This window comes from Branchiostoma lanceolatum, chromosome 17, assembly GCF_035083965.1.
Source record: "Branchiostoma lanceolatum isolate klBraLanc5 chromosome 17, klBraLanc5.hap2, whole genome shotgun sequence".
Classification (NCBI taxonomy): Eukaryota; Metazoa; Chordata; class Leptocardii; order Amphioxiformes; family Branchiostomatidae; genus Branchiostoma; species Branchiostoma lanceolatum.
Window position 1 is genome coordinate 15,969,586 of NC_089738.1, and position 27,477 is coordinate 15,997,062.

At 39.8% G+C, this 27,477-nt stretch overlaps 2 protein-coding genes across 7 annotated transcripts; one reads left to right on the forward strand and one right to left on the reverse strand.

Moving 5' to 3' along the window:
- Positions 1–4,359, forward strand: LOC136423711 (fibrinogen-like protein A). Its single transcript, XM_066411996.1, has 3 exons — positions 1–1,115; positions 1,753–1,913; positions 2,447–4,359. The coding sequence occupies exons 1-3, from the start codon at positions 979–981 to the stop codon at positions 3,106–3,108; spliced, it is 960 nt and encodes a 319-aa protein (XP_066268093.1). The 5' UTR covers positions 1–978; the 3' UTR covers positions 3,109–4,359.
- On the reverse strand, positions 4,031–27,186 carry LOC136423708 (LIM and senescent cell antigen-like-containing domain protein 1). 6 transcript variants are annotated; one of them, XM_066411992.1, is made up of 14 exons: positions 26,157–27,182; positions 17,270–17,377; positions 14,842–14,955; positions 14,306–14,351; positions 13,790–13,856; positions 13,372–13,492; positions 12,781–12,852; positions 12,507–12,584; positions 11,989–12,084; positions 11,569–11,623; positions 11,023–11,164; positions 10,613–10,688; positions 8,137–8,258; positions 4,031–6,441 (listed from the first exon to the last, which is right to left on the reverse strand). In XM_066411992.1, exons 1-13 carry the CDS (start codon positions 26,714–26,716, stop codon positions 8,171–8,173), a joined length of 1,623 nt encoding a protein of 540 aa, XP_066268089.1. In that variant the 5' UTR covers positions 26,717–27,182; the 3' UTR covers positions 4,031–6,441; positions 8,137–8,170. The 6 variants fall into 6 exon arrangements, with proteins under 6 accessions (XP_066268089.1, XP_066268088.1, XP_066268087.1 ...); XM_066411991.1 differs by having other exon boundaries at positions 8,129–8,258; XM_066411990.1 differs by lacking the exon at positions 8,137–8,258.
- Between the last annotated feature and the right edge of the window lie 291 nt (positions 27,187–27,477).

Consider the following 27,477-nt stretch of genomic DNA (forward strand, 5'->3'; position numbering starts at 1 on the left):
GTAGACCACGTGATTATTTCTCCGGAAGCGTTCGGGACTTATCGGTCAGAATCGTGCATGTTCGGAAGATTTGAAATGATGGCTGGCCTCCAAGTACTCAGATTTTCAATGAGTTCCCACCGCACAACGGCATCACATTTTTGCTCCATGATGGTCGATATGCGATGGGATAGTGTTATCTAAACTTACTATGGATAGAAATCAGGAAAAAATTGATTTTGAATATATGACTTTCAGCGCCCTAATATTGCTTAGGTTGCCTTTAAGGGTAAAGCAGTCATCGTGAAGCATGATTTTATATGTATTCACCATTTGATACCATGAGTTGTGTGAATATGTATGTCAAGAAACTCCAGCCTTTTTTGAACTCATTTAGAGTCTGCACGGTAGAAATAAACGATTGTAATTTCATGTAACTAAAATCACATATTCCTTATTGATGCTTTACTATGCTTAATGCTTTAACCGGTGCAATGGTCTAGTGAGTAGAGTGCTCGCCTTGCATACGGTAGGTCGTGAGTTCGATCCCCTGCCGGGTCATACCAAAGACTTTAAAAATGTTTACGTCTATGCTATTAGCCTTTGCGACTGTTTCTCCATTAGAACGTCAGGACAAACGCTTATATCTTTTTTATTGTTTATATTGTAATCGCACCTGTAGTTTTGTGATGTCGAGGTTTCTAGTTTTCATTACAGAGGAGGTTGCACTGTATCCGTAAATGCAAACCATCGACTTTACGCAAAAAGTGCAATCACTACTTCAATATCCGCGTAAAATGTATACACCCACACGATATTGTTTCTAGTGAAAGCACAATACCACATCGACGTAATTATAAGTTGTTGTTTTTTAAGCAAATCAACACGCGGCACAACAAAACGGTTGTTTTTCTCGAGCTCAAGCAATCAGCATAATTAGTCTGATAGCAGACCCTGGAGCTAGCCACAATCCCTCACGGCCCCAGTTGTACCCTCAGCATGGCCACCAAGGGCTGGGTTTTTGTGCTGTTCGTCATTGCTACCGAAGTCGCCAGTCCTGGCACAAACACTTCACCATCTGACAGTCCAGCCGAGCATGCTTGCACGCATGGCCTTCGTCATGCGGATGATGATGGGTAAGTTGATCATACTCTTAACGGAAGCACACCTACTAGTTATCTGCATGCAACCGATTTCATACATCAAGTTTTGACACCAGGTCGAAGTTTCGCATCAGCACTGTGTATCGTTTGACACATTTTGAAACCATTATAACAAAGCATGTGTGAGGCCGTGTCTAACTCTACTAAGAAGATGGAACATTTTTGATATTGACACAAAAAATTACTTTCGAACGGTCAACTACAAATCAGAAAATAGAAATACAAAATGATTCTTACATCTGTAGCATCCGTAATATCATGTTACGATAACGTAGGGTAATCGCAGGTTTCAGTATTTGTTTTCCTGAAAACAAAGCAATCTTTCATGTAGGATATAGGAGGTTCTTTGTACACAACCAGGTATAGTTCTCACCTGCTAACGTTTCGATGTCTATCAGACACCTTCTTCAGAGCTTCTGACTGGAGTGCTGTTTCTCACCGCTATAAGTAACCTCCTATATCCTATATTCTACCAACCTGATGAAATTATTTTCGGAATCTTTCATGTATCTACCTATCATGACATTATAAGTACTATCACATCTGAAGATGTAATCAAAGCTTACTAAAAGGTCAGGTATGAGTACAACTGTTTTTTGTTTTATTTTAGGCACGGGACGTTCATCTTCAGTGATGCTCTGTCTGGTTTTGCCGGTCATCATTGGATCCCACCTAGCCGGGCGTCCATGGAGTGTCTTCAGCTGTCTATGGACCAACAGAAGATTTCTCTGTCGGCAGTCGGTGCCCTCGTGGACAATATAACTCCAAAAGGTAAACAAACCCTTAGAAATTCATGACTTAACGTGGGGTGTGCGAGCCAAAACGAAATTGTTAATACTTCAGATAACCTTAGGTGACCAAGAATTTTCAGAAATGTATATAAGACATCATGGTTTGCAGTTTTGTCCTTACTTGCAATTTGTCTTTTGTCGGAAACAGAATATTTTACTTGAATGTTTTCCTATAATAATGCGCTGTCAAACACACAAGCAAAGAAAAATGGCCTACATCAAACAAGCGCTTTATTAATTTTGATATACTTATCTTGTATCGTGTGAATTTAAGACCACTAAAAATGTCGCTACCAAGTGAAGCCATAGCACATGCACGACAACAATGTGATGGCATGAACGATGTGTGGCCAGTGGGTTCTCATTTAACAAAATATGAAGTAGATTTTCTCCAGAGTTTGAAATATACTTCAAGAGGAAATTGTGATGAATCTAGGGGACGTAGAAAAAAACTAACATATCGCCTTATGTAGATAATTGACCGTTGGCCAAATCTCTTTCTGTTAATCGTAGACTGTGGAGAAATCTACCGAGACTCCAAAAGCCGCATGGATTCTGGAATCTACACCATCTACCCGCGTTCGTCGTTCGTCCCACTCCGCGTGTTCTGCCGTGTGGAGGCCGGCCGAGCCTGGACCGTCATCCAGCGGCGACAGGACGGATCTGTGGACTTCTACAGCCGGACATGGGAGGACTACAGCCGAGGGTTCGGGAACCTGACGGGAGAGTTCTGGCTCGGCAACGACAACATCCATCTGCTGACCAACCAGGGCAGGTACAGACTGAATGCTGGCTTAGAAAAGTCTGAATATTGTACAGAAAGGTTATGTCGCATGCCCGAGGGGTATCTGCAATATGACCGCTTCTTTGTGGAAAACGCACAGGCAAAGTACAGGTTACAGCTGGGCTCATATACGGGGACTCCAGGAATGAACTATTTGTCTAATCAGGATAATGGAATATTTCGTTCTAACCCTTGTATACAGGGTGCGTGGTCGAAAAGTTCGTGCTACCTGTACAAAATGGGAGGGTTCTGGATTCGTCAATGTGATACATTGAACCCAAATGGTTTCTACTATTATAATGGCACGGACTGTCCAAAACAATCAAAACGGAAATCACCTGGGATAGTGGGGTACGGGTTTATTGAGATGAGAATCTCTGAATTAGAGTAACAACTCTTACAATTCCGCTTCTGGTTATTTTACATTTAAGGTGATCCATGGTTTTGATGTCCTATCATTATGGCACGACATCACTGCTCTGTTTAGTTATCTCTATTTCAATTATCATCTAATTATGATTTCTGTTGTTTGATGAATGATTATATTTTCTACTAAAATTTCGTCCCTGTATTATTTGTTATCTGCCATTTTTATTGTCGGGCTGGGACCTCGGGTGATACGGAATACCCCGTGTTGTATTCTGTATATATCAAACAACTCTAGCATTATTTGATCTCATTTATAGTCTGCGCAATAGTAATGCAATATCATTGCAATCTCATGCGACTAGATTCATAGATTATTTATGATTTTTCATTTGCACCTTTCATGCATTAAAGGTAAGGTATTTATCAACAACACAAAAATTATGTAAAAAGTAAAGCAGTCATCCTCAATTGAGGTGAAGCATGCATATGATTCTTTATTTATTCACCATTTAATAACATGCGTTGTATGAATTATATGTATGTCAAGAAACTCCAGCCTTATTTGAAACCATTTAGACTGCACGGTAGAAATGCAATATCATTGGAGTCTCATGTTACCAAAATCATATATTCCTTATCAATGCATTACTGTTTCCCTACATCTACAGAACCTACAACTTTTGAATGTAACGTTGATGTGAAATACAACAAAAAGTTTATGTGCTCATTATTTGCGTGAGATGTGTCATTGAATGTAAAATCGTCATACTTAGATTATGTAAAATCATAGGAGTTCTATTAATTCCACAGACGAGTCCAAACAAAAATTATATTAATTCTTTTGGGACTGTTTTAGTAATTTGCGGACATTTTCAAGTTATTGATAACATTATAACAACACTCATTGTCAACATAGATTCAAAGCATCACCAGCACAAGTCAGATGAAAAAAAGCAACTTTCTTTATTGGTCTTATGTAAATGATACAAAATTCCAAACTCCCTTGTCTTCTTAGTAATACTATATTCAAAAAATAAAACCTACATTGTAGTTGACTGTGAAGCCTTAAAAAATATAACTAAGCTTAAGACCAACAAAATTCATTTTTTTACTGGGTACAAGTTATTGGTGTGGAAGACAAACTGGTTAAAATAAATATAACATTACATTCCATTCTTTTCTCTCTACTCTATATGTATAACATTATCATGTGGCATGTTTATCAAGAGCCATGCATATACATAACACAATAAATCTGCTACATTGGTTTGAACCAAGAGACTTATTCTATGTGCTTACTGTGAAATTACTTCCTTACACATTAACCTCCTGTTTCCTTGAATCACATCAAGTATGGCAGATATAAGACATTCTCCTAATAGCTGAACTGAATCTGCGTTGTAGAAACTCCCTACATTCACCCCTGCTTGCTTGGCCAAAGCACTGTTGACCCGTCTTGCTCATAAATATCAATGAGGTTACCTTACAAATTTTCAATATGGTTGACACACAGCGCTCTGGCGCGACGTTAACAGGAAATCTGTTTGTTTTTGAGAAAGGATGATACTAGTAGTTTCTTCGTACATGTATTTTTCGTCGATATTCGGTGATGTCGTCAACCCACAGATCCGCCAGATCTAAAATTTGGTACCCGATAAACATTTAGTTTGGACACAGAAAGGACTGTTTCTGAACTTTACGCGCCAATCGTCTTGCTTTTGAACATTAATGAGCAGGTGTTATTTGGCACAAGCTTTTCCTTGCTACAACACCAAGGCATATTCTCCAATAGTCTAACAGTTGGTTATTTTCCAAGCCCTCAGTAGTGCTTTGGTCAGGCCAGGCAAGCAGAGGTGAAGGTAGGGAGTTTCTACTATGCGGATTCAGCTCTGCTAATAGGAGAATGATATTAGATGTTCGTCCCTGAAACCTTATCACACTTAATACTCACGTGAGACCAATCTCAGACAAGCTTTTTGCTTCAAAAGTTGTAACATATTGCTGCATCATTCTAGCAACTACTGTACCATCCGAAACAATGTATTGACACTTATCTTGTATATTTCTCGCCCCTATATAATGTACATTTAGTACATTTACTATCATCCACTGTGTCTACTGCATTAATAATATATGATTCATAACACAAAATATTAGTGTATTTCTAGCACTTATAAGACCAAAGTTGCCATGAAGTCTGCTTAAGCAATTGTGGCATTAGTAAAATCAGCCAATTTAAGTACAGATAAATACTGATTGTAAAAAACATGTTATAGCTTAAACAAACTGGATACTACACGTACATGTAACAGGAAGCAATGGATTCCATTCTTCCAGTGGGGTCCAACATTAAATCTATGACATAGATTTCGCACAAAGAGCAAACAAAATATTAAATGATAAAAATATAGAGTATAATATTACCTACCTACAAAATCAAATACAGTACTGAAGTGGAGAAACCTTATATTTTCCTTTCATGATTAGATTTACTGTGGATATTGGACATTATGCATAAGTTACAAAGAACAGTCATGGCTTAGTATATGGTGGCATGTCAATCAAAAGAAAAACAGTATCTATAAGACTGTAGTAATGTATGCGGCATTTGAGATTCTTTTGAAAACTATCCATTTGTGAAACTGTTTTGATTCCATGAATTTTTCAGTCAACTTTATTTGTAACAGTTGTTATAATCATGTAGTCTTTTTTTTACAGACAAACTTTGTCAACACTGTGTGAAAGTCAACACAGTTCAGCATTGGATACATTGCATACCTGACTGCTAATGTTGATTTTACTAAAGCAGAAGTTTGAAGCAGCATGTAAGAAATTATTAACTATTTAGCACCGTTTCTGAGTTATTGCACCCATTTGGTCATGAAGTGTTTACATCCGTTAGCCCTGACTTGTTCAAACTTTTGTAGAGCAACAGTGTCCAATATCCAAGCTTTTCTTCTGGTTTGGTGTAAGTATCAGAATATGAGTATGTTGTTCAAAACCCTACAATCCTCTAATTTCACTCTTTTTCCACCTCCTCCTTTCAACATCACTGCCATCTCCCAACCATACGGAATCCTATCCCAGCACGCAACATTTGGGTAGACAATTGTTTAATGTCAGCAATTTATTGGCAAATCTTTTCTGTACTTATATCTTAGTCAACCAATTTCCAGTCAGTCTACCTGAAGGTCACCTTCTGAAGGGCAACAGCCATATTGGAATATTGCATGCTGGGACAGGATCCTTCCCAACCACCTCTCCCTAGGTCTTCAGGCGTTTCTTCAGTTCCGTTGGCAGCTTCTCGTAACACTTCTTACAAACAGGCCTCATATCAACTTCTATGAATCGACTCCTGAATAAGATAGGAATGAAAAAGAAGAAAGTCTTAGCGGCAAAACTACAATGCTATTTTCTGCACACCCTAGCTTGAGAAATGCATACCCTTAAGCATATACCCTATACTTGACAAAAAGGTATTTCAGCTTGTATACCATACTTTTGTTTTAATGACTATTGTGATTCTTGACATGTTTGTGGTGATTCAATTTTTGAAGCTTTTGCACCTACACTTCCGACATTATATAAATCATTCTATGGATTCCATATGGTAATGTGTATATTGTCATGCAATACTCATTTGCAGGTTTTGACTTTGACTTCTATGCAGACCTTAAAACAGCTAGTGTTTCTTTACATGCACTGTAAAATAATACTTTCAGAAGCACACAAAGAAGAAAGCTGTATCGTAAAAGTGCATAAAAAAGTTGAAAGATAACACCTTGCTATGTCGGGAAGAAGAAGGAATAAAGTCATTAGAGTTAGTAATTGATTAATAAGTGCATATATGGCATGCCGCATATCATAAGAAACTCTCTGAAAACAAAACAGACTACATGCCCAAATTAGTAGGTCATCATGCACAGCCACCACTTAAATGATTATAGCAAAATTCACCAATATCGTCTCACCGAGAAATAAAACTAAAGCATCTAGCTACATGTAGCACACAGCAAAAGTATCCGGGTATTGCTATAGTTGCTGTTTCTTCCATGCAAGTGCTGTAAGGGCTATGAGAGCACAAGGCAAATCTGTTAGTGCCTATGAAAAGAGGAAAAGGAAAGGCTTTGTTATAGCAATGCAGATGTGGTATAAGTTATGAATTAAAATCAAACAGCATTCCCCACACCTTGCTACTTGTCAAATATTATTTGCTAAATGCCTGTTATCACAGAACTGACGCTCAGAATAGCAAGCTACATGCGTATAGTATAGTGCAACAGTTTCTAGCCTACTGATACTAGAAGGCTCTCCATGCGCATTCTGTCAAACAAAACGATAGTGGGTAAAAACAATGCAGCATAGAACATGGTTAGTGCTGGTAAGTTAGCAACATGCCACCTTGATAGCCACGTGTCAGTAAACAGGAATTATTATGAAGAAAGGCCATCACAAGAGTTCTCCAGTATTTTCATTAAACTTCACAATTCAGAAGGTTTAAAGATGGTACTGTAAAGGTGTAGAAATTATTTGAATCTTAACTGATAGCAGTATGTGATGTTTAAAGGCATACTTACAGTATTTTTAAGACGACCAAATTGTTCACACTCAAATGATATTTTGATCTTTTCTTTACTCAAAAGGTCTCTTTAAAACTCCCCCATAAGAACAATTGTATTGAACTGTAGGACTGATGGATGGATTATAGATTGAACTTTAAAATCTATTAAAAGTTAAAATCCTTCCCTTCCTTCTGCAGTGCTTTTAATCTGTGTCTGTAGCCCTTGGGCCACACAGTTGTAAAAGCACTACTAGGCTCAATTAGAAATAGCTAGTTTTCAAAAGTGCTGAGTACTAAGCTGAGAAAGCAGTCTGTACAATGTTTTTAAGTCTTGGTATGACCTGGCCAGGGCTCGAACTCACGAACTCCTGAGTACAATTAAAAATAGTCTCTTCAAAGTATAACCGTAGTATGCCTCTAAACTATGTAGTAACATGCATGAGGTGTCATTAATCCCTGACTGCGGCACGTCCAAACCTACATGCGTACATGGTACAGGATTGACTGACAGGCGTCACAGCCTTCACTTATAGCGCTTCTTCAGCTCCATGGGAAACTTGACGAAGCAGGCCTTGCAGACTGGCTTCATGTCAAACTCCAGGAACTTGGTGCTGTATGTGTGGAATGTAGACATGGTGAGTACAGTGGGCAGGGGTCTCCATAGGGATTTAGAGTAGAGCAGGGCTGTAGCAGGGTGCATAGCACCCTAAGCCATGCATTTGCACGTTGTGGGGCGCGTCGTGGAGGAGGTCTGCCCGTCAGGGGGGAGGTCTGCACGTTGTGGAGGGGGGAGGTCATTGGGGGAGGAGGGTATGGCAGACATTGAAAATTAGACAGCAAAAGTCTTTGCGCGGGGCATTTTCTAGCAGACATCGGTAATGAAATTTTTCTAAAGAATATCCCTGATCAAAATACCACTCTGAATACATGTGAAAGTGGTTTCACGTTTCTGACTGCACATTTGAAAAAAATACCGATTTGCATTTTGACTCCAGAAACGACTTTTGAACGAAAAAAAACAAACTTTAAGATGATTTTTGAATTAGCAACAGAGTATCAATTGCCTTCTAAGCTTCAGTTTGCTAAAAGATCGGTACTCGTAGCTTCGTTTGAAGCAGGCTTGGCAGACCGGCTTCATGTCAATCTCCAGGAACTTGGTGCTGTGTGGAATGTACACAAGGTGAGTACAGCAGCCTGCGTTTTCAGGGACACAGGCCCTGTACTGTGGCTGGGAGGGTTGGGGACACAATAGGGGCAATGGCAAACTGTGGATAGGTGCTGTCACACAGTAGTTGTACATCATTTTATTTCTGAATATCTTATATTCTAAATATAACAATCTTTTGACATAAATAGAGTAAAAATGGACACAATTCAGCCTAGTGCTGCATGTCTGTTAAAAAATAAATCATTATTTTTGATTGATTGATTGATTGATATTGATTGATATTGATACAGGAAAACAGCTCTAAAAGGACATTTTCATCAGAAATATGGCAGGCGTCCTCCACATGATTTTTAGAAATCAGCTGATGTTCGCAGATGCACTACGCCCCGTTTAATGTGACAGGGTAAATTTTCATATTCGCTACACTCTGGCAATTTTGAAATTCAGCAATCTTCTGGCGAACAACAAATCCCGGTGAAGGTCATTGACAGTGTGGCAGCCCCTTGATAAAATGTTTTATCAACATAGTTTTTCTCATTAACTCAGAATTTGAATTTCTTGGTTCAAAAGTAAAGCGTTTTGTCAGTAAGATTTGAAATCAGCCTGTTTCACAAAAACACAAAAAAAAGAACATTGGGTCATTTTGTTACTTATACAAGATGAATGAAAATGTAGACCAAAAACTTTCATGCCATCAACATTGCTCAAATGTCATGCCCATACTGCGATGTTCCAATGAACGTTAAGTTAGTAAACATAACACAAATACATACAAAAAAGGGTGTTAAAACAATATGCAATCCAAACAATAAACACATAGAAGTACACAGTACACTACATGTGCATATATATATATTACCTATATGTGTCCTTGGCATGACAAGGGAGCCGCATACTCCAAGGAAAAATACATCAGTCTACCATTTATATCATGTTCCTTGTTCAGTTGAAACTTAAATGGAGTATCACTTACAGTAAGGACTTACCATGCAGAAAAACAAACAGGTCTCAAAGCATGTCATGTATCTTAAATCAGCAATAATGACATGCAAACTCACACAAACACATGCACTTTTTCAACAATTACACATACATGCACTATAGAATAGACAGAAACATTGGATTCATATGTCACTTGAATTGCAGAAGCATGAACTTCACATTTCATATATAATTAAGATTTGAAATATTTTGTTCTCAAAGCTTAAAATGTGCCCACTTGGAATGTGTAGCTCGGAAATTCAACATAAATTTCATGTTTGATATTCACTGTAGGTATGCATTGAAGTAAGAATCATAGAATCCAACGTCATTGCAGTTACATAGAAAGAGACAAATGCATGACAAGATGCTATCAATGACACAAATCAACAATGAGTGAATTCAAGGCATAACAGTCAACACATCCAAACAAGTCATTCAGTTATATCAGAAAAGACACACCCCAAAAAAATCACCCTTTCAGACTTATTCCATATAATGCATGCTTCAAGATGCAAAGAAAAACCACACCAAACTGAAAGGCCAACAAGATGATGTTATATAATTTAAAACACACATTCATAAACAACATAATTCCTATAATCTGAATTCGATATCAGGCTGGACTAAATATTGTATAAATCTTTAAATTAATGTTTAATGTATAATTGTTAATACATTCAAGTACAATGTAGAAAGAGTATCAGGACTTTGACACCGAACAAACTCTTCTGAATGAACAAAATAATAACTACTGTTTTATGTAATAATTGGATGTATATGTGAAGAGCTGTATAGAGGAAAATGAGTACTTACTTGAGCGTGAGTTTCTGGTCACATATAGAACAGGCAAAGCAGGCCACGCACCAGGACTTGTTCAAGGCACTCACAACTAGAATGACAAATTATAATCGAATTTAAAGCGGCAAATTCAAAGAGGTATGCACACTTCAGATATCCAGGTGTTCAAGACATCTTTTCTTCCTTAACAAAGCAAAAGCCTTGACATCACCCTTCTTTAAAACTGTGGCAATCGTATGGTACCTGGAATCATGACACTGACAGCCAACATTACAGGATTTTGGCTACAAATTACAATGCTAGCAGTTGCAAGCTGAAAATGGAAGAATCTTTTTAATGTTGCAAATACAAACTTTTGTCTTAAACATAGGAGTTTACCTCTAACAACACAGGCCATGAAATTATGACCTTGAACTATGACCTACCATCTCCGGTGATGACCTTGTTGCACTGATAGCAGACATCCCCGAACAGCTGGTTGTAGTGAGTCTCACAGTACGCCAGGCCCTTCCGCTCGTAGTGACGGTGGCCCAGGAACGGTTTCTCACATTTGGCACACACAAAATGCTGTACAAAAGCATTAGAAGGTGTGGTTACTACTTGGCTATCAAAGAAACAACTGTGGTTTTATTCTGCATCCGTCAATGTATACATATATGTCATACTATGATTGTAGATTGTCCTTAGACAGATTGCAATCCATGATTCTACTAGACTGTACAGAATGGTTTAAGGTAAACCTAACTCTACTAAATTAAACACTAACCCCATTTGTACTAGTAGAATTGCGGATTGTCCTACGACAGATCCCAATTGCAACGAAATCAAAATAGATTTTGTCTGGATTCTCTCTAAAAGGACTTTTAACTATTACCAGTCTGATACAGTATTTTCTAATTTCAAATTGCAGGAAATACATTCCATTTCATAGCCAAAAAAAAAGCTCAGATTGTGCCAGACATGGCACTTACCTCCACGTGCCACTGCTTGCCAAGCGCGTTCACCACACGAGTCTCGATAGGACGCCTGGATAACAAGATACAATGGCCTCCAGTTTAATTTGGGAGATCCAAATGGGACTTCACTAACCTTAAACCCAAATGGCTTTCTATCACATGGTACAAAATGTACGTAAAGATGGGGTTAAAAATACGTTGTAGCCATTGAATTAGCCCAATTTTGCAGAGTTCTGGGAATCTGTGCCCGATTCTGGAGAATTCTGAGGGGAATTCTGAAAACTGGAGGCAGAATTCTGAAAACTGGAGGCAGAATTCTGAAACTGGAGGCAGAATTCTGGGAACTGTAGCCAGAATTCTGCAGAAGTCTGAGAACCTGAACCAGGTTTACTCAATTTCAAGCCCTACACTTGATTGACATTTACTGTAGCTGACCTGCAAGCCCCACAAATGGGGATTCCCATCTTGTCATGGCAGGGGAGACAGTACAGCTCTCCTCGCAGCTCACGGGCAACTTCCGTCAGCTCCTTCCTGCAAACAACAGGTTTATAGATAAGTTAAAGTAAAAAACAGTTGAAAATAAGATGATCTACAAGTATCAAGACAGTCCTTCCAGGCATTCTCGAGTTATCGTGTTTACAGAAAGACATACACACTTGAACACCGTGCAAAACATAAGCTTCTCCGCGAAGGTAACAGTCAAACCTGGCACAGCCAACAAACTCCAGTCATAGGCCACAAAAAATGTGTCATTCAATGTAATTTCATCCAATAAAATGTAATCCTGCATATCTAAACTATGCATACTTGGGTGTGCTGCACTAGAGATCTCTCAAACACACTTGTTTCTCATTGTGGAGGATATCCAAAATGTATGTAACCCAGTAGATAAATATCAATGGAGATTACAGCTGCAGGACTTAGTGCTGCTTTAACTGAAAGTTGTTACCTACCCACAGTGGTGACAGTTGAAGTGGTACGGATGGTACGGTTCACTCTTGAATATCAGATGCTTGTCTTCAATCATTTGACTGGAAAATGAAAATGTGAAAAAATTGTCAATATTTGTCATTTTTCTAAAAAAACATCTCAATAAATAAGAGAAACATCTAAAAGTATGAAGAAATCACTGTCCTATTGAAGAGAAACAAAAATCCTGCAATAAAAATTCATGGGAATGAATCTAAAGTTCATGCAACACAGAAAATAATCAGATGTTTGACTTACTGGCACTTTTGGCAGATGTACTTGCCCAGTCCTGAGGCCCTCTCCCGGGCATTGCAGGGGCGACACAGGGCCCTAGACACAGAAATGTTATGTTCAGCTAATTCAGCAACAGAATAAGGAAGCACTAACATATTTACCTGAAAAATCACACTTCTGGATTCTGATCAAAATTAAATATGCCTCACCCAAGCACCCTCTATTTATTTCTTGAAACTGTATTTAGTGTTTTAACTTGTACAATACAAAGAAATAGAAAGAATGATACACATTCTGGACTTCAAGTTTGTTCTTTGTCCAAAAGGTGTCAAAGTATGAGAGTCAGTGCAGAGGTAGAGATAAAGATAAACTTTCTTTTGGTCCTGTAGGGCAGTGGGCTGTAATCCACTGTGTGTCAGGGCATGATATTGGAAGGCGGAGTCCGTCCCGCTCCTTCCACCGCCTTTTACCCCCCAACCAAAGTCAGAAGAAATATAATGTTTTGTTCCCATGGACACAATGTCTAGCCCAGACTGTCAGAAATCGAACCTGTGACCTCTTGATCTTGTCAAGCCTAGCCGCTCAAGTGTGGGTGAGTGTAAACTGTCCTGTTACCTTCCAGCGTTCTTGACGAATCCTGTGTCGGCGAGCGGTGCATGACAGGTGTGGCAGGTGAAACAGTCGGGGTGCCAGTTGTTGTTCATGGCCTTGATGACACGACCAATCACAAACTCCCCTGCAAGAAACATTAACAGTCTCATAACATACCAACAGAGTAGGAAGGAAACAGATTGAATGGAAATAACAATTCTACTTTCATCAGTGGATAGGTGGTCACTATACATAGACAGGATTTTTAATGCTTGTGTCAATGGGGAAAATTATCTAAGGGACCAGCAAAAAGTGGTCACATTGGCCAGCTGTTTCTTATGTAGAGGTGGTCACTTGCACAGGTTTGACTGTATTGTTTCATGCTTTGCTTCTACAAATGACATCCATGGCTAAATTTGATCATACGATGTATACCACTTACCACATTGCCCACAGCACGGTGCATACAGCATGTGGAAGTCATGCTCACAGTACTTCCTCCCCTCATACTGAAACACAGGCAACAATTAATAACATCAACTTCTGTATTTGGTTTACTCTAAAGAGTCTAAGTCTAACATAATTAAACTTTCAGAGTGAATCTGGCAAGGAGAAAAGAGTACAGACTCTGATGTTAAATTTGACAGGCAAAACACACATTTTGTTAACAACTATTTTGATAACAGAGTTAAATCATGTTTCTCATAGTTCAAACTAATAAAGCTAACATAATATAACATGACATCACAGAAGTAGTGGATTGCTCAGTCCTTGACAAAGACTGGAGTTGATCAGTCAAAAATTGGTTCAGTCCAATTTTTGTGTGGACAATTACAGTTCAACATTGATATAGGATGACTTCTACCAAACACAGATGAACTTTCAACTTCAAGTTAATGAGATCATAAAGAATTGATGAGTACATTTTTTTTGTTGCCAGTATTACTGATTAACTCACCTCGTAGAAGAGTCCATCGGGGAAAGGCTGGAAGCACTGGGCACACCTGGGGAGGAGAAAGTTTTCTGGCATGAGGGTTTAACTGGTAACCAAAATTATGTTATTCAATCAAGTCTCAAAGAACCATCTCCTTTTAAATGCTAGCCAGGCATGCTGCTATTGGCTTTGTATATTCTAAGGGACTAAGAGACTACACAACGATAACTATTGTTATCAGGCATCTACTAGTACAAATGTAATGGTCTCCATGATAACCCTTGTCCTGCTGATGTTTTTTTTATGCAAATTTATTCAATTCATCTAATTTCTTAATCAGGTCATTTTCCCTTAACTTTTTCTGCGCTACGATTTGATGATATGGGTTCAGCTGAAAAATACCCCCAACGCATACATATACAGGACTCACATACGGGCTCTGTATATATAAATTGAGCCTATATATAGATTTCCTATAGGACAAGGGATAAGATGGGTTTGTTTCACAATAAAGAATGAGGATTTTTCCTAATGTACATGTACGAAGCGAGTATACTTACACAAAGCACTTCTCGTGGTAGAGCTCCCCGTTGGAGTTGACCATCTTCTCATACGGCCCAAAGCCACCCCGACACCTGGTGCACATGGCATTGGCCAGGTTGGACATGATGGAGCTGGGGTGGGGAAATAAAACATTACACACTTGTCAAGGATTTACAGGGCTGGAGATACCACCTGCAAGGTTTCTTCTAGAAAAAAATGTATGATGTCACTGCAAGGAAGCGGAATGACCAAAAGTTCCACCCTTCCACGGTGTGGAGTGGAGATCTTACATGTGATTTAGGTGGGGTTTCTTGAGGGGGGGATTTTTTGTCAGACAGGTCAGTCACAGTGGCTGTGACTTTTTACCTATTAGCTAGTATTACAGTCTTTACTTGTAAGCTGTAACTTTCATTTCCTCTTCAGTTTGGTTAAGTTATGTTAGTTAAGTCACAAAGAGAGGAACAGTGTTTATGGTGGCACTTGATTCAAGCCAACTTTCATCAAATTTTGGCAGCCCAACATTGATTATAACGATCGAACAAGCACTAATCAATTCATTTGGCTCTTAGCAGATTTTGAAATAGATGAAATCAATGAATATACCAAACAAAAGTTTCTATATTCCTTGAAAATGCTTGTCTGGCTTGTCACTGTGTATCGGGGACTGCAGAAGTCAGGAGGTGAAACTGCTCAATCACAGGTACACGTCAACACTTTAACTATAAATGTCTTTGTTATTTCTTGGTTGCAGATGTAGCGTTTTATTGGTGACTTGTTGCAATTGTGTTCTGCTTCAGAAACTTTGAATACCAACCAAATGGCTAGATTAAGGTATTTTAATGCCAATTCCTTAAGTTAACCTCTAACCAGTCTAAGTCTTGCATTTCATTAAATTAATGATTTTATACAAGTACATTTGTACGTTTGTTGATTCCATAAAAGACATAAAAGATGAAGAAAAAAATGTGTCCTCTTGAAAGGGAAAATCTAATCTTATACCAAAAACGGGTTAACTTTGTACAATTTTTGCATTTTGAGCTGTGAATGAACGATTTCAAAAGTTTACGGAACCAGCCAGGATCAATTTTGGGAACAAAATACACAATGTACATCCTGGATGAAATATCGTTGTCAACATTGACGGTCTAAGTTAGGCATTATCAATTCGTTTTGGAGTTACCAGATTTGGCAGACCTTCAAATTACTTTCTTTCTGTGGAAAGAATCAGTATTTTCATTTGAACCTGCTTTTTGCAAACAAAAAGAACAACAATTTCTTTTGTCTTTAAGGGGTATAAAAGTGAAACGTTCAACATGGACTTCAAATATACTCATATGCTAAAAATGAACTGTACGAAATACTGTCACTCTTGTGTATACAACATTGACTTGGACAACAGTAGAAATCAATATACCCACTGTTCAAGGTGCATGTGTGTGTGTAGACTTGAATATAACGGTGTATTTCCCTTGTGCAAACCCTGGAGGTGAGATCCCTTGTTCCTGCACCTGTGCACACTTACCTCACCTGTGTTTCCTTATCTATTACTTATCTCACCTGAACCTTAACATGGCACTGGTTAAAATAAACTCTTCTCGATTAAGCCAAAGCCAGAGAACATTAATATCACCACAATATTGGTGAATCATAAGAACTGACTGTTGGGAAAATGATAACTCTTTTATAATTTTCTGACCAAACTATTTTGTCTGGTTCCAAGTTTTAACAAGCGATGCAAATAACTTAAACTCTCAAGTCAACATATAGCAACAGCAGTGCGTTTTAAACACCAGCAGGTTGCTATTTCAGTTTTACCATTAAATTGTACCACCAAATCAAACACCACGTATTTGCAAGTATTTAATTCCCCTCGATATTTAATCAGCCATTTATTTGTATTATCCTTTGATTAACACCTCAGCGATAATTATAGGTTAACAAACCAGCAAGTTAATAATCGCAAGTTTGTGAAGCAAAACCCACATGCTCTTAAATCAAAACTAGTCAATTGAACTGCTGTAACCTTAAGTTTTAAGAGTTTGTATAAATAGCAGGAGTACATAGTGAGTACATGAATATGCCTTTAAATTAGAGAAAGTACATTTTGTATAGCCTCCTTTGCAGACTTCTTGCAGCAACGGCGGTTATTTCTGTGGGGGAGCGCTAGAGGCAATCCTACCTCAGCGACCTAACTCCATAAGCTGACATAAGAGAACCTTGGCCCGTTAAAAAAAATCTTGTATCAGCCCTCCACCCAAAAAATAAACGCCGACCGCACTCCAAGAAATCTGCGAAGGAGGCTATATTTTGTACATGTATCCCCCACACCCATTATCTACACCCCACGCCACTGGTTACAAACATGCACCAACTTGTACTAGCACAGTGTACACCGTTACACTAGTACACCGTTAACGTACATGTACACGACGTATGGATACCGACCGGTCAATGGCATCCTGTTTTCGCACACTGTCCTTTCTGCGCTGGAATAGGGATGAATCGTGCAAGGCAAGCGGCATTGCGCCGCTACGCCCTGGTGCGGTATTTTCTCTACAATGCAGCGGGAAAGTGCAGGGTTAGAACTACGTCTACTTCGTGTGTTGTTGTTTATTTCGCTCGAGGAAGGAGTTCAGATAGAGCTGCTGATGGAAGAGGCAGTGCCACAAGAACGATGGCCTGCGGTGCACTTTAACTGTTAATTCTATAAAGCACAGAGCACAAGGGGGAAGACAGCATAAGAAACCCCAGACTAGTCAGAGAGAAGACCAGAAAACTCTTAGACCAGACATGTCACAAGACGAACCAGCTTCTCAAGAAAACAAGAAAATAGTCCCAACTTGAAGACCTCTAAGAGTAGACTTTTTAAACTATACACACCACCACTAGTGTAGAAGATAGATGAACAAAAACAAAAACTTAATATATTCTATACACAAAGTGTATACATTAATCTTTACATATATCATTGAACCAAATAAAATTTGCTTGGAAGAGAGAGAAAAAAGGAGCCAGATCTAGAGATATAGATGTAGTGTGAAGAAATTTAAGATCACTTTGCAAGCCGCTTAACAAGAATATTGACTCACAGTCTTACAAATCTGTACATCAGACATAAGACTAAGAGGAAGAAAAGTTCATGATCACAGAAGAGCTTTTATAGGATGAACAAGAGAGGTAGGAAAGTCCTCAGAAAGAACAACAATGCTTGCAGAAGGGACATCTATCGTTTATGTGTAAAATACATCTACATGTATGTTACTCCAAAAACATCTTTTTGTTAGTGTTATACAGTATGTGGTATATTATTACTAATAGAGAAAATTCACAAACTAACAATCCATCATTTTTCATTTTGTGCATGCCACTAGTCATACAAACTGGACAGGTCACATAATACAGTATACCAAAAAAGAAATGACAACATTTAAGTTAACACAAAATGGTGATCAATTTTTTTAAAAACTGTCAATACTTTTTGCTATGTTAGTCAACAAAATATTGAACAATAAATTCAGCCAAAAGCTACGAAGCTTGAAATAAAATGAAAATACAACAAAGCTGTAAAAAATTAATGGGAAATTTCAGCTTCATTTCCTTACCGCTCTATACATGATCCTTTTCTCAAACAGGGTGGGTTATGGTTAGGTGGGAGGGGCGCATCTAAACCAACATAGGGACATACTTACCCCCTACTGGAGGGTACAGCACTGAAACTGAGCTGTCGTTTTGCAGGGATTTCGCTTTTGTTGCCCGTGGGATCCCTACTTAATGGAGTACTCCGAACTAACCCCGGATCTCTGGCTCTATTTGCATTCAGCAGCATGGACAGTTGGGCACAGTTAATCATATAAGTCAACCATACAAAAATGCGGCTGTCTCTTTTAAAGAATGCACACCAATTGCAAGCATCGAGGAGCAAGAATCTGGGAATTACGAAGAACACACACCTCCTTAGCGCACCAAATGGTTACTTCACTTGCGAAAACTGCCAAAACCACTTTTACAAGCCATGCCCTTTCAAGTAAATGCTTCCAAACTTTCCTGGCAAGATTAAGAGTGAGCTGTATCCAAAGTGTTTACCATGTGCTGAGAACCACTTCTAAACATCAAGTAAAGCCCTGCACTAAGTCTGCAAAGCGTTGCTGTCTTACCTTAAAGAGTTAAGAATGAAAACTACGTAAGACCATGCAAAGTAGGAGGTTAAAGCCTTTCAACAGGTCAAAGCGAGTAGGAAGAAGCCACAACAGTTGCAGCAGACAGTCTAAATAAGCAATACCCCTTCATCATTGAGACCGCCTTGCAACGCTGCACTGCTGGAAATGGGAAAAAAGGCCAAGAACCCACACCCCTTCAAACATTTGTTCACCGGAGCAGCTCCCTCCAAAAACAAATTGACAGACACAACACTTCGCCTGTAGGGGGGGACAGGCTCCCTAGACAAGCACTTTCTACTTGGCAATGTTACTCTTGGCGAGTAGAATGTCCTTGACGGTATGTTTCTCATTAGGGAAGGTACCAGGCGGAGACCTCGACAAGGAACAGGCCTGTTCAACCATGGCATTGGACTTGACACTGGCAAACGTTCACAAGGAAAGATGGTTTGCTCCAAAGTAGGGGGAGGGAGGGCTGTGCTATGTGTAAACAAAGGGGGAGTCAGGTATCCAAACACTCCTGGGTCCTATATATAAACAGCAACACCAGGTAAGGGCAGAAAAGGCCATACTAAAGAATGCAGCAGGGGCTGACAGACTAGCAGATGGAAGACTGATCTACTGCCAGTCTTAAGTAAATAATGGTAGGCTTTCTGTCTTGTCTACTTGTAAGTCTGTTAGATGTTACTTTGAATAAACATTTTAGACTTCAGCAGAAGTCTTTGCTGATTCTACAAATAGTCATACCTGGCACTACTAGTACATCATGCATTCGAAGACTACTCTACTTTAGGAAACTTTCCAAATGATCTCTTTAGAAGTCACTGCTATCACATTATCTTAAAATCTCACAATTGTGTGGCTTTCTACCTTGTTTACATGTAAGTCTGTAGGATGTTATTTGGAATCAACATTCTAAACTTCAGAAGTCTTGGCTGACTCTACAGATGGTCACACCTGGCACTACATGGACTACATTTGAATTCTAGGCAACATTCCAAATGACCTCTTAACAAGCAAAAAATCTGTTAAAGCATTATCCTAGTAAGATCTCACAATTGTTTGGCCTAAGTCAACTTCCCAAAATACCATTAGGACTAAAGACAACAACATTTTCGTCTAATGAAGGAATGTAAATCACATAACTAGTATCATCAGTAAACTGCCATATGTTGTAACCAACCAGTATTGTACATGGAGTTGGTATTGAGGAACAAGAAAAGGGTTCTTAAATGTGCTCTAGGACAGATAGCTAAATATGTATTACATTTACACGCATACATGTTTGTCTCATCAGAGTCCGATCCCTTAATTCCAGTAGCATGAATCAGGTGCTTATAAAAATAGACATCTTATTTTTATCATACTGATTATTACTGAAGCAGATGCATATTTTGTAAAAATGCATTTGTGTACTTTGTATGGATTGTATTGATCACATATACAGAACTATATAGTATATTAAAGTTAACGTTGTTGTGTATAAACATAATCTCCAAGCAGATCTACACGGGACGCGAAAATCGTAAATGCTAGCCAGAGAACGCCGGGGCTGGCTGGAGCTTCTCTGGCTGACTGGAGCTTCTCTGGTTAGCATTTACGATTTTCGCACCCCGTGTAGATCTGCTTGGAGATTATATAAACAAGCGCTGAAAAATTAAAAGCAGTGAGCACAGGTTAGCAGCGAACAGTACATGTTACCTGATATCCATGGCCACCTATCTGTTCCTGAATGAATTGCATGTAGAGGAAAGAACACAGCTGATATCAAATACTCAATCTGAATTGCTGGAATAGTCAGGATGGGGTGGAGTTCTGATTAACCTAACAACATGCATGAGATCCAAAAATTAGGAGTGGTTTAAATATGAACACACAACCAAGGATTTAGTAGGACAACATCATTAAATCAATGCTGTTTTAAAGACAATATACAATAAAAAAACTTTAATCTTGAGAACCTTGAAATGTTGGCTTTGTTGTAAACATTATAACCAACTTATAATTATACGTCTCTATACTACTGTATGTTCTTAAGCAAACCTTACCGCCCTTTAAAAAGTTATAGATCAACTTGCTTAAAGTCAGTAAGTTAGTGATTTGGGTTCTACATGCATCTATGTACAATATTGTATGAAACTGTAAGTATAGCCCCATTTGTTCTTTTCCCTTGTATCTTAAGTTCAAATTCTAGGGCAGTTCTTTAATCAAATATGGATCCTGGAGGTGTTTCAAGAATTCTTCAGGCCACAACAATCTAATCTCTTGGTTCTCAGACTTTTGCAGGAAAATACTGGATCAGACAGTCAATATAAAATCAAAAGAGAGAAAAAAAAGGAAAACAGGCATCCTGTTACCCAAAACCTACCAGGATAAATGTCAACACACCAAATAAGTGGTCATGGGGAAAGCAGGTCTGCTATTACTAGTACTATCCTGGGTGCCATCCGATTACTACCGGCGCTCCTAAACTTACAGAGTAGCGAGTCTAGGAGCCCGGTAACGGGTAAGCAGTAATCTGATGGCACCCAGGCTAGACTGTTGTTGGAGTAAATAGATTTGTCAGCCCTGAGAGAAAACTTAGCCTGGGTGCCATCCTATTTCTACCGGGGCTCCTACACTCGCCTCCCTCAAAAATTTTGAGGGAGGCGAGTGTAGGAGCCCCGGTAGAAATAGGATGGCACCCAGGCTAGAGTAAACTATGTCAGCTGGCAGAGGAACTGTCAGGACTTGTTAGTGATCTTGAGCACAAAATTTCTGTTAGTTACTAATCCTCTCTTTTTAATAAGTGAATTACTGGTATACGTCAAAGGCCAGGATGTTCCTGTCAATAAGAATTATTTGGCCCTATTGATAGGATACGTTGATAATCTTGTGAATAACACATCATGATCCTGTCAACCCTAATTGGAATTGAACCCCCGACTTTCCACAGTATTTGGATTGCTAGTCAACCACTCTACACCCGATATATCCTGTCAATATGACTTCTATTTTCACTATTGACAAGACGTTCTTCGTCTGTCAAAGGCTCAAATGTTACATTGTTTTGTTAGGTCTCAATCAGTCAATGGAAGCCATAATAACAACTCGTGATCTAGGTGACAAAAATCTTTGGACTGTGATGTTGAACATAGAAGGTGTGACCTTAAACTTGGAACTGTAACATAATCCTCCCCAGTAGGCGTTGCCATGGACTTGACCATGGCATGCTGCCAGGCCAGACACCGGAAGTGACTTATTCATCAACCAGGCTGGGTCTGTCTGAATATGGACAAACTCTAAAAATAAAATCAACAACTAACGAAACACGCTCTGACAATCTTTCACACAGCTAGTTCCAAGGATTTTTTTCCACAGACTTTAGAACTAGTACACTTGTCTGACGATATACTGAAGTTATTGATAACAGATATTTTTAATAACGTTAGATAAATCTTAATTCATTTGTTATCTAGTCCTGGAATCTATGGCTAACGGTCTGGGGTATTTCCTTCCTTCTTGTACAAACCCAAGTCTTTCTTAAACAGATATCTTAACAACTGGTTAGGATATGATAGTAGTTAAGCTGTAGATTTTTAGATAAAGGCAAAATAAAGGTTAGAATCAGTAAACTAAAGGAAAAGACGACCGTTCCAGAAATAAACCTCTGTTTAACTATGGGGAGGGGGCGATCGTCTCGACAACGATAAAGCGAGTAAAACTGTCAAACCAGCGAGAAATAAGGCAACTCTACTGCACACAGGCACAGAGACAAGCCTATGATATGTCGTAGATTGTACAGCCGTGTGATCTAAGCTGATTTTGGGGTGAAAAACGGTAATTTTGGGTGAGTACCTGCCCGTCATAAGTTCCACTTCCGCTGTCACCCCGCTCCGAATGGCTGCCCCGCGCGCGGGATTCTGGGTAATAAACATAGTTTCAGGCAGGACCCCGTAGGAGGACATGTGTCTACCTGGTGAGACAACAGGTGCAGGGGTAGGGGCCCATGGTGGGCTGATTTGTTCATACTTAGGATTAGGAAAACTATTTTGATAAGAGACTGGAAAAACTCAGCGGCAGTCTGGCAGTTGGACTACTGCCTATCCTCAACTTCATGGATGTCTTATAAGAACTGAGAGATAGGCCAGTTTTGGGCCGGCCTGTATCAATGACAATAAAAAAATCAAAATTATTCTATCGATATATTTCTTTTGTCTCACAACTTAACAGATAAGAAGTCCAACGTTAAATATCGTGGATACAAATACTAAGAAACATAATACAATGCTAAACTTTCTTCCAACACTAAGGTATTCACGGATCGAATTTTCGACGACCACTGTCGCCTTCTTCAGGATCAATAATGACCAATCACTGCCGAACGTAAACTCGCGAGAAGAGAAGCCCAAGAGAAGAGAAGTGCGGTGTAGTGTACCACATTCCGTGTCAGGGAACCACTAGACAAGGGACTTGTGAAGAATTCTACATTGGTGAGACAGAACGCTCATTGAGAACTAGATTCCTTGAACACAAACGCCCCAGCTCGCATTCGTCTGAAGTCTCTCAACACATCCACATTGAATCTCCGGGCCATACCGTTTCGCTGGACAAAGTCAGAATTCTGGACACTGAACAGGACTACTTTATGAGAGGTATAAAGGAGGCCATATATATCAGGGCACTCCAGCCGTCACTCAACAGAGACAGTGGGCGTTATAAACTTCCTGGCACGTTTGACCAATTGCTGACGTCACGTATCCGCAGTGACATGTGTCAATAGAGTCACGTGTCCGTAACTCTCGCGAGTTTACGTTCGGCAGTGATTGGTCATTATTGATCCTGAAGAAGGCGACAGTGGTCGTCGAAAATTCGATCCGTGAATACCTTAGTGTTGGAAGAAAGTTTAGCATTGTATTATGATTACTACCAACACAGATGAGCTTTCATTATAAACTAAGAAACATACTTTCTCCTAACACCGGTTTACATAAAAGACTGCGTTTTCAATAAGATCCATACGTTTTGCAAAGTACTTCGTGCGTTTTCATAAGATTCGTGCGTTTAATTTTTTTCATGAGATCTATGATCATCTATACGTTTTCGCATAGCGATTCGTGCGTTTATCATAAGCTCCGTGCGTGCGTTTTCATATATACTTAGTCATGATTCGTGCGTTTTTCATCATTGAATATTCGTACGTTTTCGCATAGTGATTCGTGCGTGTTTCATAAAATTTCTGTGTCAATGGATGACCATTTTTCGGAATAGGAAGATCATCTACTTTATTGAAGAGGATTCATGGTAATTTAAGAGACGTTTGATGCTAGTATTTCAGCACACTGTACATAAGCGCCCCCTGTTTCGTGGAATCAAAAGTGTCAGCACTGATATGGGTGTAGGTCATCGGTGTTTGGTTTTTACTGGGTGGGCAATACCGGTATCAGGACACTGTAGGGACCCGGCATTCCTCGCGTTACATGCCATGGGGCCCGACAGGGGATACAAGCAGTAATATGATGTTATAATGAACAGAGTCAGTTTGTTTCAATGCTATCTGGTGACAACTTAAGTGAAGCTAGTTCTGAAAACCAAAGCAAAATAGAGGGAGTGATGATGCAAAAGGAGTCAGACCAATTTCAAAGCTATCCATAAAGAAATTAGATAGAGGAGTATTCATCAAACTACTGTATTCAACCCTTCTTCTTTGCTTGGAGGGTGCATTGCCCCATACGTTACTTCATCATCATCATCATCATCATCATCATAATCATCATCATTTGTCCTATTTTCATCTTGAGGGTCGTTACGTAATTAGCCTAAGATTATAAGAAGCTCCAGGCAGTGTTGTGAATAGAATTCAGTATGCAGTATCATTTTAGATTTTTCAATGGTAAACATGCAATGCTTTATTAATGATATTGATTTTTCTTAGAAGATGTATTTTCAACACTAAATCGCATTAGCAGCTGTAAGTACTTATATACGTAACATGCACAAATGGATAAACATATCCCTGTTGCATACAAGCAAGCAAGGGTACGTATAAGGATATGTATTATGTATGATGTACGCATTTGTATAGCTACTACAGTATCCGTTGTCCTTCCCATTAGAAGGAGGGGTATCATGGCTGAACTCGGTCGGAGTTTAGAGATTGGGCACTCTCCTTAAGGCGGGAGATGTGTGATAAGATAGTTGAAATGAACCGCCACGATGCCTACCTAAAAGACGTGGTTGTGTAGTACCATGCCTTCCTAATGAGGTATCGATGGTAACATTCGGCAAAAATAGGGTGAATTCTTGATCAGGAGAGAGAGACATTTTTCTAGCTGCGGAAATGAAACTCTATGGTGGGCAGACTCTCCTGGCAAGTTATTATTCTTATCAAGTTGGCCAAACTTAACTATTTTTCAGCTAGTGTAGTGAGTCTAGTGTAATACTTATATGTACAAATGTGATCATGTGAAACAATAATGGTGAGACTTTTTGTTTTGATTCTACCCTCCTCCCCAGCTGTTCTTTCCCGTGTAAACTCATTACGTACATGGACGTGGAATTCAATGGCGCACGACCCAGAGAAAACCGAGAGTTCTCCACAACACTGTATAGTTTACAAGGGTGCATGTCTGAAAATAACGGTTTGGTGTCAAACGAAGGATTTTACTATATCTATTTTGAAAGTATCATCTCCATGAAAAATGAAGGTTATGACTTATGTTATCGTGTGTTTGTGCGAGTGTGTGTCTGTCAACACGGCACTACTCGAGAAGGCATGGATGGATTGTCTTGATATTTAGCATGTGGGTAGGTCTTGATGAGATCTCGGAATGTTTAGATTGTGGGCCCCCCAGCGGCTTGTTAATGAGGAAGATTCTACAACTTACAAATTACTGAATGTCCACCTTTGTCACCACCTGACTGAATGTAACATGTCTTATCCTGCATAAACTGGGCCCCCTTGCAAATCAACTTTGATAGAAGAACTTTATTTCGCGACAATTGTAACTGGTACAATGTATGGCAACTTACATACATGGTAGCAATACAATTTCTATTGTATTGCTAATATTTAGGAATTCTAAAGTATTAGTCTAATTCAAGGATATAGAGTTGAGTAGATATAGGCTGAAAAGGCAACCCAGTTGTTTTAAGGTGAGATAGATGAGTAAATAAAGTTAACAAATCATCGATCTCACCTCCAGTCCCCCCCGCGCCACTGTGACACCGACCTCATGGTCCCTGGCGCCGCCTCCGACTCATCGGCCATCTGGATTTCCACCTCGGAGAAGCCGGTCTCGTCCCCCGTGTCGGCACCGCTGTCCCCTCCGTCCCCGCCGTCCCCACCGAGCCCGTCATCGTCCCCCAGGCCGTCGTCCCCCATCCCCGTCCCCGAGTCGTCCTCCTCGTTCACCGTGATGCAGCACTCCTCCACGTACACCATCTGCATCGGGGGCTCGGGCGATGGCTCCGGGGTCTTCGGCTTGGGAGGAGGGGGAGGCGTCTTGGGCTTTGGCGGAGGAGATGGAGTGATCCGCCGAGGGGGCGGGGTGGGCGGTTTGGGTTTCGGCTTTCTCTTCACCTTCTTCTTTACCTTCTTCTTGATTTTCCTCTTCTTGGGTTCTCCCGTGTCCCTGCCATCTAAGATGGCTTCGAGATCCCAGTGGCTTTTCGGGACGAGGTCCTCTACCTCTATCTCCACCTCGGTCTCCGTCTCCGTCCAGTCCGCTTCATCCGGTAGAATCTCGGACATCATCATGGCTGCTGGTCCTGTGGTTGTCTCTCTCTCTCTCTTGTCGTCACACCACCGGCCACAGTGTCAACCCCCTGAGGACCTCTATGTAACACGATTGTAGAATCCTGTACACGCTTGCGTCCCTGGGTCCGATTCCCGGCCACAAAAGGCAAAAATTCCTTCCACAAATTCGGCGCGGTCGTCCCAGTTCCAGTTGATGTTGTTCCGAAGTTTATACCTCCACTCGATCTTTTACGCCGCTTGCCAAAGGGTCAGCCCCTTCTGTAGCGTAGAGTAAGCAATGCAGCGTCGTGCGGTGTTTTAAAAATAGCTAGGAGAAAAAAAATTAACGACCTCGAACAAACATTGCTTCAAGGTCCCATGACAAGAAAAGCGGCCGGTAGATTAATGTGAGAATGGTGCGAAATTGTTAGGAATCTCCGAGTCACCGCTGCGAGGGAAACCGGTCCCGTGCGTTAACGTTTGGGCTCCTACGGCAGCAATATGTTGTTTAAATAATACTCTGAGTGTGTGCCATATGCTGGAGGTCATAACGACGGGCACATGTATGGCCTGTGAACTATTTATACCCTTGGGTACTACGTCAGTAATGGGATTAATATCAACCACACGCAGTCAAGAGGCGTTAGGTTAAATCCTGGGACTCTCCAGTGTATAAAGCACGTTGTCAAAATAGCTCGACTTTTCATTGCTAGTTACGTGTACACCACAGCTGAAGCACATTTGCATCTACATGTATGGAAGACGTGTTTAACTAGGCAAAT

Bases quoted from the DNA above. Each gene is read 5' to 3' on its own strand.
- LOC136423711 (XM_066411996.1), top strand. From the start codon at position 979: ATGGCCACCAAGGGCTGGGTTTTTGTGCTGTTCGTCATTGCTACCGAA. The intron at 1,116-1,752 runs GTAAGTTGATCA...GTTTTATTTTAG, and splicing joins CGTCATGCGGATGATGATGG to GCACGGGACGTTCATCTTCA. The intron at 1,914-2,446 runs GTAAACAAACCC...TGTTAATCGTAG, and splicing joins GGACAATATAACTCCAAAAG to ACTGTGGAGAAATCTACCGA.
- LOC136423708 (XM_066411989.1), bottom strand. From the start codon at position 26,716: ATGATGATGTCCGAGATTCTACCGGATGAAGCGGACTGGACGGAGACG. The intron at 11,165-11,568 runs GTAAGTGCCATG...GCTTTTGTACAG, and splicing joins GCAAGCAGTGGCACGTGGAG to CATTTTGTGTGTGCCAAATG. The intron at 10,689-11,022 runs GTAGGTCATAGT...TTGTCATTCTAG, and splicing joins CAAGGTCATCACCGGAGATG to TTGTGAGTGCCTTGAACAAG.